At 37.5% G+C, this 13,686-nt stretch overlaps 1 protein-coding gene across 1 annotated transcript in view; it reads right to left on the bottom strand.

Moving 5' to 3' along the window:
• CFAP74 (cilia and flagella associated protein 74) overlaps positions 1 to 13,686 on the bottom strand; it is a 49,334-nt gene that overhangs the window by 18,728 nt on the left and 16,920 nt on the right. Inside the window, exons 14-20 of the mRNA XM_019470728.1 lie at positions 12,221 to 12,287; positions 11,668 to 11,757; positions 9,471 to 9,641; positions 7,392 to 7,566; positions 5,963 to 6,075; positions 5,087 to 5,209; positions 3,826 to 3,947 (exon numbers count right to left, since the gene is read on the bottom strand). Coding sequence (XP_019326273.1) covers positions 3,826 to 3,947; positions 5,087 to 5,209; positions 5,963 to 6,075; positions 7,392 to 7,566; positions 9,471 to 9,641; positions 11,668 to 11,757; positions 12,221 to 12,287 — 861 coding nt within the window. The remainder of the gene's footprint in view (positions 1 to 3,825; positions 3,948 to 5,086; positions 5,210 to 5,962; positions 6,076 to 7,391; positions 7,567 to 9,470; positions 9,642 to 11,667; positions 11,758 to 12,220; positions 12,288 to 13,686) is intronic.

Raw genomic sequence — 13,686 nt, 5'->3', positions numbered from 1 at the left:
GCCAAGGATACCTATATGCTGCTTAAGTGGCTAACAAGCACTTCATGTCCCAGCCTGTAGTCAGAAGAATCGAAAGAATGAACCTGAAAGAGCGTAATACACCTAAAACATCAACATGTACCCAGTTCGTGAATTCCATTCATCCTCATTATCATCATAATTATCTCAAAACCTTCAATACCAAAAGTTAAGCCAGTACAGGCAGGAAAAATACTCAAACTTGGGGGGAGGGGTAAGGGGGTAGGGGTAAGGGGGAGGGGGCTGTCTTGTGCCAGAAATGCACTGAGAGCGCTGCAGCTTTTGTTTTTTCTCCCCAAAACCATGGTGACTTCTTTTAAATAGATGTGAATTCACAGATCTCTTGTAATTTCTCCTCTAACAGCAGAGATTCTACAGGGCTAGAAGTCACAGTGTGGCTAAGCTGGTACTGCCAGTTCCTCTGCTGAAACTTGTGATCAATTTGCCCTATGAATGGCATATTGGAAGCTAGGAAACATCTCACTGTTTACTGAATTCTGGCCATATTATAATACAGCGATAGCCACAGACCATACCCTGCTTTGGAATTTTATGTCTACGTGCAAAATTGCCAAGCAATTTACAAATATTTCAGCTTGTCATTTTCCTTCTCTTGGACGGGTTTACAAGCTGTCAGTCCAGATGGTCTGCTCTAAATCAACAGCTATAGCATGTGGTACTGGGAGCCTGGAATGATTTCTGACTGTTGACAGTCTAAGAGAGCTATATACTACTTCATTAAATCAGTGCAGATTATAACCTGCCAAAGAAATTACTTTTCAAAGTGATTTATATTGGACAGGATTCTGGTAAGACACTTTCACCCTTTATGCTGCGTATTTATGCTTCCTGATTACCGTATTCTATGTGACCAGGGAAAAAAAAAAACAAAACCCAAACCAAAAATAAAAACAGTATTAACTAACAATTTGCAATTCTACAGAGCTTGCTGGGGCACTTAAGAGCCAGAGCTATCTAACTAACTTGAAAACTTGATCTTCTACTTATGCTATGGACTACAATGTCATAGATTGCAGCAGCAATAAGATACAAAGTTCTTTCTGCTCTGCTTCTGTCAGATGTTTGTGTGTACTGGTGGCCAAAAATAAAAACAGTATTAACTAACAATTTGCAATTCTACAGAGCTTGCTGGGGCACTTAAGAGTCAGAGCTATCTCTCTCTCTTTAACTTGAAAACTTGATCTTATGCTATGGACTACAATGTCATAGATTGCAGCAGCAATAAGATACAAAGTTCTTTCTGCTCTGCTTCTGTCAGATGTTCGTGTGTACTGGTGGCAAACGAAAGGCTATTGTAACACATCGTGTCCCTCAGGTCTGGGTCAGATTTTGCCCCAAAAATCTAAAGAATTCTCTCGCTACAAGTTTTAGGTTTGTCTGGTTGTTTTTTTTTTTTCTTCTTCTACAACTAGTTAGGGATTGAAGCAGAACCTTGTAAGAATATTCCTGAATAGCAGGACTATTTAAGTATCTAATTAACATTTAATTAAACAATCTGTGTTCTAGAAGTTATGCTAATAAAATTTCACATCTACTGGATGGGAACTTTAGTTCTCACTAGCTAAGGCATTTCCACAGCAGTTAGACAAGAGCCTTTTCAGCTGGGCTGCGATAACCTTACCTTTGGTCTCCTGCAGTGAATGGTTGCTGCGAGCATTAGTTCACAGACAGCACTGTAGTAACTCTTTAGTTGATACACAGTTCACACGTAAAGCCGTTTTAACAAACTATTATCTTTGTTTGTATGTTGACAGCAGTTTGGACGCTTTTTTGCTAGCCTGATAATTGTCCTTGACTCTGGATCCTTTGTCTAGGCGTAGTTCCAGACCATAGACCTCAGCAAGACTACCTTTCCCCTGTTTACACTATTGCAATTAAAATACAGCTACTTACTAGTCTAACCTAAGAAATTGTTCTTGACTGACAGTAATTTATAGCTATTTTCAGCAGTTTAAATTCATTCTGTTTGAGAAGTGGTTTGACATGTACCATGTAACAATGAGGAATCCTCTTTCTGATACACGCTACAGAAAAATTTCAACAGCTACTAGAGGAAGAAACTTTCTCAGGCACCACATCTAACCGAATGATGAAATCTACTTTTGCAGGATAAAAAGTTGAGACATAGTATTTCTGCACATGAAATACTTTGAATTTCAGCCCAAATGACTGTATAACAATTTTTCCTAACTATGAAGAATTGGGTGATAAATCAAAGACTTGACGTGCCAAGGAACTAAGGACAGTATACTACATATTAAGTGCTCTTAATTTAGTGAAACTTGGTGAAGGATCAGCAGGATTTTTCCCTCAGTTAAGAAGTTTTGCCCTAAGCAATTTGACAGCTTCTATCTTCGGGATCCACTTGAAAACTTAAGTTTTCATTAGGAGAGTTATTCTGCTTCTATACTTACAAGTTTTATCCCTGGGTTATCTAGACCACGTAAAATCACTTACATAACAACTTGTGCTTGTCATATCTGTAAGCTGAATTTCTGAGATAACAGCTTTACTAATTTCTTTCCAACTGTGAAGAATCTCTGCAGCCTGTAATTCTGGTAAGAGGTTTAGAATGGATGCCTTCTACAGAACCAAGCCCTCCCCCACCCTCCCACAAACCCACCCCAATCCTATTTAAATAGAATCTAAGAAATGCAAATTGTTAAAATAAGCATTCAATAGTGACTGCATTAGGTGGAGGGAAGACGCCCAGCACCTGAAGACATTAACAGAGGTAAAAGTTCATGTCACCGCTTTAGCATGAAACCTCTGGGAGCCAATGAGCTGAAACACTGCCTTTATAGTACAGTGCAAGCAGAACCAGTCTTCAGACGTTACTGTCTTGGACTACAGAAACACCCAGATATTTTTTCCCCTGTAAAGTGCTATTGGGTCACTATCTGTGTACTTACAAGGTATCTGTCACACTTTAGCAAGAAACCTCTGGGAGCCAATGAGCTGAAACACTGCCTTTATAGTACAGTGCAAGCAGAACCAGTCTTCAGACGTTACTGTCTTGGACTACAGAAACACCCAGATATTTTTTCCCCTGTAAAGTGCTATTGGGTCACTATCTGTGTACTTACAAGGTATCTGTCACTCCAGTGCAGTGCTTAATGCCTATGGGGGTTAGAAAAAGTTGTACCCTTCCCATTTTATAGTAAATGCAAAAGGACTGACATGATTTATCCAGCATCATATCCCGAGTCTGGAAAGACTGGTGATTGACCTTCTCAATAAAGAACGGTTGGCATGAGGTTGGCTTCCAGATCATGTCTCCCATGGACTTTAATTAAAGGTAAAAGAGCTGAGAAATAACAAAATATTCTTTCATAAAATTTCCTGGCTGAATCAATTATACCCGACGTGCACTTAATTTTAGACACATTTATCTCCCTAATGTTTAGTGCGCAAATTCCACATGGTGAAACTCTGGGGGGTTGCTGTTCCCTAGGGACTTTACAGTTATACCATGGAACAGGTACAACATAGGGAATCTTGTAGGAGTGGAAAGGCACGTATTAACCCAGACACCTCATAGCTACTGCTGGTCTTGGGAATCTGGTATAGCAGGATACCCAAGTCCAATTTCCAGAGAAGTGTAGAACTCAGAGGGCTTGTAATCAGAATGTCCTCCTAAAATGCCAAGGAAAAAACCAAACTGTTCTTCAGCTTCCTACGATGACAAGATGGGTCTGGCACAATGGAACCTCAAGACATCACCTAGTGACTTAAGATCTCATTATTTAGCTATAGAAGGCAGCTGATAATGAAAGGGTAGCTCACCTGCTTTGAATGACAATGCAATCCTGATAAAGTCGGTCATACATACAGATCTTTAAATCAATGTTGGGATTGGGCACCCAAACTGGCACATCAACAGAAACTCCAGTGGCACTAAAGCACAGCTGTTAACATGTAAATCAAGAGTATAATTATTTTTGTTAGTCTCAAACTCCTACTGATCTCGACAGAGCAAAAATTTCTGTTATAAACTACAGCTGGGTAAAATATTTTATTATTCATATTGCAACAGGTTCTTTAATTAGGCAAAGATATGAAAATAATTTGTAAAATAAAACCTACATGTTATGGTGTCCCAGCAGAAAAAAAGAATTATACTTCGGTTTGGATTCCTTGACAGAGAACATGAAGGAATAGCATGCTGCCCACGATATTGAAAAGAAGTATTTAAAGTGCACCTAGCTGAAGTGAATGTTGCATAATTCAGACACTCGAGAGACTGCAGCTTGTTTAGCCAGCAAAGAAATGCAGTAATGGCAACACAGTGCTGTACTTCCTATAACGACCTTAGGTCTGACATCAGTGGCCACACAGCTCAGACTTGGATAAAATGATCCTGAAAGAGAGGGTACCCACAGGAGCCTGCAGTATGCACCTGCAGCTCCTTTGTAGACTACTCCATCTGTAGACCGTGGGGAGAGCCAAGACTGGCCTACTGAGCTTCTTGGAAGTTTTTCTTTCTTTTTTTGGCAAGCTTCTGTGAACTGTTCCCAGGCAGAATTTGGCTTCCAATAAAGTGTGGAATCAAAATATGCTGAAATGGTAACTAAAGTTGTCATCTCTTCCAGCTTTCACACATCATTTTCACTACTGCATGCTAAATAATTCCAGTCCCGATATATCAGAAAGAAAATAAACTACGTAGGTTGGGAATAGAGAAGAATACTTTCATATTTGTTCCCAGAACATTAGATGTTCTCCAGCACGATGTCTGATAAAATGAGATTATCAGGATTATTTGCACAGAAATTTAAAAGAATCAACAGGTTTAATAACCATACTGCATCAGAAAGAAGGGCCATGATTTACAAAGTTACCTCCCATCAAACCACGTAACACATAATCATATGGTACCTCATTGTTATTCCTTATAATGTTCATAAACATATCTTCCTCTACCTCCTTCTCCTGTTTCTAATATAGGATTCTGAGCAATTTTAATTCTTGGGAAAAGCAGAAGTAGGAGCATTTTAAACCCTCTTTCTATAGTGTTTTGAAGCAAGTCTTGCACGAAATCACTCACTGGTTTGCAGTCTGAGTTGTCAAACATGATCACAAACTCTGCCCGCACGTCCCCAGGGATAGCTGGGACAAATATAATCTGAAGTTTGACTGAGCTGAAGGGTCCAATTTCACCTTCAGTAACCTAAACAAGAAGTAACATGTTTTTAATGAAAATCTGACTGTATTACTGTAGTTGGCTATAAATTGTATTGAAATAAAGAAGCAGTATAAACTCATACCATACAAACACTCTATTACCCCTAGTTTGTAACTAGATTGAACGCACTATGCAAGGGAAAAATCAGTATCAGTAGCTCCCTGGGAGGTTTAGTGTGGGGAAAAGACTTGGCATGACACATGGTTTCACAACCAGGCATGGTCAGAATTTTACTGAGTCTCCTTTTACTGAGAGACTCTGTATGACAACTAATGTGGTTAACCAAAGTGTTTCCATCATATGTTAGTAAATACGTAACTAAAACATGGAGAAGCTGTCTTGCGCTACCATTCACAGATCTGCTCAAGTGATTTCAGCATTAACTCCACCTGCCTTTTGTATGCATAGGTAGAAGCAATAAATGCTAGTACGAACTAGTATCCGGACTCCTATACACAGATTCTTTAATATGGCTCAAGTTTGATGTTTCCCAGACATTCTTGGGAAAATGTAAAATGTAAATCTCTACAGAATCTTTCAGCTCAAATAAGTCTTTATAGATCAAAAGAAAGGTCAAATATTTTGAGCGTATTTTAAGAATTAACTGTGATACAGTGAAGTCCAGTGGGCTTGAAATTGATAATGTACTTAAGAATTTCCCACCAGAGCCAAAGTAATTTATTTGATGTAGGCTTAGACTAGTGAAAAATCTTATCTGTATCTCAGGATATTCATTACCTTTCCAAGCATAATTTCGACTGGTGTTTCTTCAGGAGAAAATTCGACTAAATTATGTGCATTGTCTGCGTCTAGATCTGATCTGGAATTTAATACATCTTGACCAAGTTGTTCTGGGGGAAAAAAAACCACAAACAAAACCCCACAAAATGCTGGATGTGTGCATCTATTCACTAAACAAAAATATCAAACAGAGCAGAAGTACATTGATTTTGGTCAATATTGCAAATCCAATAATGTATACCAATGATGTGGAAATATAAATGTCTAGAAGGTAATTTCTGTTTGGCCATACAACTCTGCCCTAGTCCAGAGTCTACCTTAGGCACCTGAGCCTTCCACTACAGAATAACAATATTAATGTTTCAGTAGCATAAAGCATGTAGCGGAGATTGTCACATCAAAGAATGCAAACTCAGCTGAAAGCGTGAACTGGGCTTTAAGAACAATTTCAGTGGGACAAAGCAATGCAGTCAGGAGGACCTGCAAAGCAAGTGAAAGTGCTGCTTCACTTTATTTTCAAAATACTGCAATAATAAGTGCCTTTTAATTAAACAGTCTCCCACCAGGGCTTCGAAGTGCCTTAAACTAATGCATCATGAGAGAGACGAAGCTAATTCTGGACTGTATGGCAGTAATCAACTGGCAACCATATGCTTCACATTAACCAGGAAAAAGATCAAGGTGTCATGAGATACGTTAGTGTGCCAAAGCAATGCTTTTTTTTTTTTTTTTTTTTTTTGAAGGTCTGAAAACATCTTTGAAGGTGCGTGTTCTGTGGAGACAGATACCATGATTTATGGAATCGCTCCATTTCACAATACAGATCCTAGATTTAAAAAGAAAAACCAGCCACAACCTTTTCATGGAACTTTTAGTTTCCTGCAACCGGAATGATCAATATCCAGAAGGAATATTAAAGAATAGAGATAATACAGAAATTAAGTCTTTCTTCTACAAGACTGGATTTTATTAAGCACATAGTAAACATTAGGAATGAGATTCAAAATGTCTGAGGAGGTTCATCTTTCTGCTTCCTTGTTCCTAGAATTACAGACTATAAAAATAAACCTGTCATGTGGATTTCTATTCTGAGAAGTGGGTATTCAGTTGCTGAGACAAGAATGATAACAGTTTTGCAGTTTCTGTAACTAGCTGGTTTCTGTATTCTTCCGAGACTGAATTGTTGATCGCTAATGAGAAGTGAGATTCTCTGCTGGTTTTGATATAATGGTGTCAGTACATTATTTTTAGTAATTTTTTGTGAGGCAGCACACAAAGAAATATAGCATTACTACGAGAATGATGAACTACTTAATTTACTGAGTAACTTTGCAAACTGAATTCCACAGTCCATTACAGGAAACTCTAACGGATAATGCTTAGCCTGGGAAACCGCACTGCCAATTTTTTAAAATAGTCATCTCACCTGTGGAACTACCGCTCAGGCTTGTCTCAGTCCTCTGCTGCTCCACCTGGGCTACACAGTGGGTCATTTCTTCACTACCGTCAGGACAAATTTGTTCCTTCTTTTCAACTACAGATGTCACAGGTCCATCGCTGACTTTCTTGTCAGGGACACAGCCACTGAAATGTTGAGTAACCTATTAGAAAACACAGAAAAAACATTTTCTACTGTGACTGTTCATCTAGCTTGCACCAGCTCCAATTTTATCAAGCAGTTGGAAATCAGACTTGTGTTTTCTTGCAACTGTTCCCCATTATAAATGGAGAAATATGTTGCACTTTCTAATAAATGCACATTCTACTAGACCTTTATCAATGAGCAGATTTAATTTTTGCTGTCTGCCCCAAACAGGTAAATAACATAATGGGAGCAATACAGTATAATGTTAGTTATTTTACAATTAACAGAACTAACATTTTTCTAGTGGAAACACAGGCAGTTCTATGTCAAAACTAAGTCTGCTAAAACTAGACTTCTGTTTATTACACACCTACAAAAGATAGACTACAGAAGGAAAACCATGGATACAGACAGTGTTATTTCACAAATTCTTTATTTGAACTGCGCTTTTAACGTAAGGATAGTATGAGAGTTGAAAACGGTGGCAAACAGCTCAGCAGTTTCACTGTACATGTTATTTAATGTAGTGTTTCAAAAGAGAGGTCAACCCTTTTCTTAGAACATAAAACTGAGTTAGATTGTCAACCAGAGAATTTTGAAAACCATCTGAGCCAATTGCTCTTCAACAATCAAAGAAATTAAAGACTGCAGTGATGGAACAAAGATGAAGTATCTGCACTGCACTTACAAGAACATGTAGGCACTTCAAAACAAAGATATGCAACCCAGTAGTGATATTCTCTCTGGTCAAGGACCTGTGAAATCTATCTATTTATGGGTACTACCTATGCAACACTTGAGGAAAAAGGAACATTTATGATAATGATATTCAACAGCACAGGAATTACAAAGCACGAGTTCCTACCACAGTGGGTGGCTGGTTATTGTTGGTTGGTTTTATATTTTAAATCTGAAGATTTCCCCACTTTAAGAGTAAAATCCACAACTTATTTAGAAAAGGAGCAAGTACATCTTCAGACTTAAGATGTTCAGTCTTCTCAAAAATCTGCCCCACAGTGCTGACATGCAAAGATGGTTGTACACATGCTTTCTAAGTGTTCTTCACTCAAAATTATCTCTTACATGGAGGAGTACAGCTGTCAGGATTCCTCAGTTTTCTGTCAACTTTGAAATTGGCATGCTGTAGAGGCAATCAATATCAGGTCTAACACCACACATTTTGTCAGCTCTGCACCAAGTGTCTGAGTTTTGGTATGTTTCTTCAACAGTCTCTGCTTCATTCCCACCCAGGACATTCCACAGGACACAATATTACAATAACTTGCATTCATTCCACTATTGGTTTGAGAGATCTTCCTTCAATTCTTTTAATGCTCTTTATTATTATAGTTTTCAGGCAATGGCCCTCAATGTCATTCTTAGTTTGACTAAGAAGACTTCTTCCCTTGCAACAACAGCTTGTCAATAACTGTGACTGTCCTTCTTTGACAGGAAATTTAAATGAACAGCTCTGAATTTTCAAAGGAAGATCACAGGCTAGTGCTCCCAATTCTCATTACTTTACTGCTAGTTTTGCAACAGTTGGCATTTTTCTGAAGCCCAGGAGGTGGGATTTTTAATGACTCTGTCAGAATCTCTTCTTTTAACTGAAGTATTTTTTCCTAATTTTCATGGACATGGAGAAAATGGGAACGATGACATAAATGACTAAAATGTTAGAAAAAATTATCATTGTCAGTTCACCACCACCCCCATCAAATTTGTCTTGTGATATTTGTCGGTCTAACAGATTATATTAAGATATGCCAACCCAAACATAAACAAACTACTAAAGGTTGGACCAGATGATCTTCCAAAGTCCCTTCCAACCTGAGCTGTTCCATGATTCCGTACGATTCTACCACACTTTACAAAGCAGAATGTTTCTATCACAGTTTAGGGAAATGCTTTGGAACCTACCATTCTTCCAGGAGATTTTGCTGTTGCTCTGCATGTACTACTGTCACCTGCTGACGTCTGAACTTTAAATCTTGTTCCCAAAGCTCCACTGTTTGTCAGGTTGATGGTCCGTGAAATTTTCTCTCCCACCACATGGCTGCCAAAGTCAATGAGCTCTTTATCTAGTGCCAGCTGTGAGAAGATAAACCATTAATTACTACTGTCCTAGATAGGCAGTAATGTCAATTGAATGAGCATCCCCCTTTTCAAGAATGGGACTTTAAAGTTCCTATTATCATTTCAAGACAGTATCAAATCGCAACATGAACTGTGCATATCCTTCTGCCTTTTTGTAGAAGCCAACTCATTAAAACAAAGTCTTGTTAAACTGAGCCAGTTCCATTTCAGTCCACTATATGACAAGGGAAAAAACAGGTTAAATCCTGTTCATAGTAGCAGCTTGCATAAGTCTTCAGGTAGTTACTCTGGAAGTAGGTAATATTTACATAGCAATTCAACATTGTTGCTCTTGTGTTACAGTAAAATGGTTTTACTAGCATCAAGCTGAGAAGCAAGCAGCATTTTACATCATATAGTGACTACAGTTTATAACACATCCTGTCTGTTTCTTTGAGCTACCATGGTTTACAACCAGTTTAAAAAGTAACACACTACTTCATATAGACTTTTTAATGACTTTGTAACTGAGTGTGTGGTAACGAAAGGCTTGTAATTCAAGTTCAAGCATCAAAACGACAAAGACAACTTGGTTGCTTGCTAGTATCCCGCTTACAGCTGAACTCTTCCCACATTCAGGGCGTAAAGAACAGGAGTTCCTTACAGCTGAACTCTTCCCACATTCAGGGCATAAAGAACAGGATGCATGTAATTAGTGCACAATGATGGCATAAATTCTCTAGGTGAAGAAAACTATTCCTCTGATCAAAGATTAATGTGCTGGCTTTCTACTGCATTGTGCATTCTCATCTTCAAGGTCTTTTAGCTGAAAACCATCAGACTCCTACACACATAGTCAGGTTTAAGTATGCAATATCGATGTGGTATCATTCTAGCTTCCTACAAGTGCTTAAAATTAAGCACATCCTTAAATACTTTGCTAGATTGCTAATGTAATAATTATAGCGCGCTACCTTTCAGTTACTTCCCCCCTCCTATTTTCTGTGTAACAGATTATTCTTGATCCTGTGCACAAAAGTTTCGATGTACAGTCCAGTGTACTGTATGCATGCAATCTTACTCAATTTACTGAAACGTAATATCACAAACTCCATTAAGACATTAATATGTCTAAAGCCTTTTTTAAATTATGCTCCCATGATACTCAAGTTTTGCATTTGCCGGTCTTATTCCAATACTGGGTGTCTCCTTGCGTAATCTTTTTCCTCTAGCATTGTATACTCTCATCTATAATTTCTTTTGGCCTGTAAAGCCAAAGCTGCTCTTAGCTGTGAAGGAAGTAATTTAAAAACAAAGTCGTTGCTTTTATCAAATACTTTTTTCAAGTTAGCTCACAGGAAGTTAAGGTATCTAAAAAAAGTTAGCGCTGCCTATAGTTTCATCTCTTAACAATAAACTTTTTTCAAGTTAGCTCACAGGAAGTTAAGGTATCTAAAAAAAGTTAGCGCTGCCTATAGTTTCATCTCTTAACAGTAAGAAAATTCTGTTCTCTGCTTAAAATTTGGTATAGAATTCTCAAAAGATTTTCAGATGCTGAAAGAAAGGAGAGACTATATGCTTTTTAGAAATGCCAGAAAAGATAGAAAGATATTGTGATATTTTTATTTTTGTGTACATAGAAAATTAAAGTTAAGAATAAATTACTGCAGGTCTGGGATGGAATTTCCAAAAATTACAAGGAGAAGAAGATAGCTCATTTCCAGCCACCATTTCTCTTCCCTCCATTCACAATGTAACATTGTGTCATCAATTTCTAAACAGAACTACTTCAGTTAATTCCGCTCTGAAGTTACAGTTACAGTTCATGGTTAAGTAAATCCATTATGATAATTTTGTATAAATCTCAGTGTAATCTGGGAAGCTAAGAATGAATCTGGAAAGAGACTCTCCATTTAAAAGGAAAAAAAGAAAGAAATATAAATACCTCTTGCTAAATATTTTCAATAACGTTTATGCTATCTCACATTTTCTATTACTGTTGTTATACTGACTCTGAACATACTTTAAAAAAGTCACTTACAATGCATCTCTTGGCTGTACATTTCAGTGGAACAGAAAAAGAACCTCTCTGTGCCATAAACATGACTTCTCCTTCCAGAGTTTCATTTATCTAGAAAACAAAAACAAAAAAAACCAACCCAACCAAGTAATTTGCAAAGATTTAGCCTATGTAGTCTGATGAAAAATATTTTCACTCATTCTTTGAGTAACATAATAAAATGTATCTCTACAGATTCTACATTTCTGCTTTAAAACAGTCTTTGGTAACTGCCTGGCTAACTTTAGCTAGGCAATATTACAAATCTTTCCGTTTGGAGCAAGTTTCAAAGCATATTCCAAGAACACTTAGTGACAGGCATTTTTCTAAAACTTGCCCTTCGAATATGCCTTACGACAATTTAGCAGAGCTTGAACACGCACACAGTTGTCCAAGTACAACAGTACCTTTTCTAGAAATGTAGTTTGTTTCCATGTTAACAGTTAAGAAATTAAATTAATGATGTTTTTAATCAGACTATTGGATTAGACTAGGATTCTCATCATTGCGTAACTTAGCACTCAGGTGCACTTACCATTGGCTTAAATGTCACCACTATTTCACAGGACATTCCAGCAGACATTTTGCCAGGCGGGTCAAAACTATGGAGATAATTAACATAAAACTCCAAATTAAAGCTATGTATGAAACATCCAGCTCCTATTCTGGTAACAACAGCAGGTTTACTTCCCCACACACACACTTGGATTAATTACTCAGAAAAGTCAGAATGAGTGACAGATTAATGAAAAGCTACAGAACCCTGCTGCAACTGTAAAACTACAAAGGCTGATTCTTTATTGAGGTTTTACTCAGAAAGTCTTAAAGTGCTTTTAAAAGGCAAGAATTATTGCCTTCAAGCTACAGACAAAGGGACTGTAGCCAAACAGGTGAAGCTGAGGCTCAATAATATCATCAAGAATAGGGTGGACTAATTGCCTATTCTAACGGGAGGGGGCGGGAAAAGAAGTAGCTGCAAAATTAAGAGAGAACGTGCTGCTTGCTGCAAACTGTATCAAAATTATCTTGAATAGAAATTGCCACTTATTTCAATGCCTCATCTCATGGTCTCTGTGATGCACGCAAAATGCCCATCAGAAGACAACAAATCTCACAGTTGCACTCTAAATGAAATTATTAAGGCACTACTGGAGACCTATTCTGCCTGAGGCAGAAAGGAAGCTAGACAAAATAGATAACTACATGTTGTTAGCCATAGGAATACCTAAGCAAACTGAAACACAGAACATACATGCTAATCACAATTTTATCAAAACAAAATTAAAACCAAACAAAAGCAGGATGAAACACTTTCAAACAGAAAAGGGAAACTGTTCAGAATTCAGGAGCTTAAAATGTGAATAGGGAAACAGGCACCTGTATACTGACCTTCAGAACAGATCACTAGCAGTTTCTCCTGAGAAAGACTTTAAGGAATAGCTCCTTCTATTTCAAATGTTACCTTGATAAAATATTTATGATTTAAGAGCATAGGCTGCCAAACACACAAACACACACAGAACCACTATGCTAAGAACAGACTCCCGTTGCACGGAGATGTAATAATGCTCATTTTAACCGTTAGAAAATAGCTTTTTATTAGCAAATATAGTGTCTGTCACTGATAACAGTTCTCAAGCATTATGTCTATAACTACCTATGCAAGTGATTTAGAGGACAGCTGATACCATGACAGCTTAGATGTAGTGGGTATTTTCAAAATACTTGGTAAAACTATTTTGTAACAAACAATTTATGTATGGTTCTACTTGAGAAAAGATAAGCGTTATACAGCGTAAGATCAGTGTCTACAAATCTGATCTCTGCTGTTCAAATTAATACTATGACAATGGATGATAAGATCTATAGATTATTTTTGCTATCTATCTATCTGGGAAATGTATGGGTAACCAATTTATTTGAAAAAATTGAATTAATTCATCAGACATCGAAAAATCATTGACTCATTCTATTCACAATACTTGATGTTTAATTTGTATG

The sequence above is a fragment of the Aptenodytes forsteri genome, unplaced genomic scaffold (assembly GCF_000699145.1).
Source record: "Aptenodytes forsteri isolate BGI_AS27 unplaced genomic scaffold, ASM69914v1 Scaffold16, whole genome shotgun sequence".
NCBI lineage: Eukaryota > Metazoa > Chordata > Aves > Sphenisciformes > Spheniscidae > Aptenodytes > Aptenodytes forsteri.
This window is presented reverse-complemented; position numbering and strand designations above follow the sequence as displayed.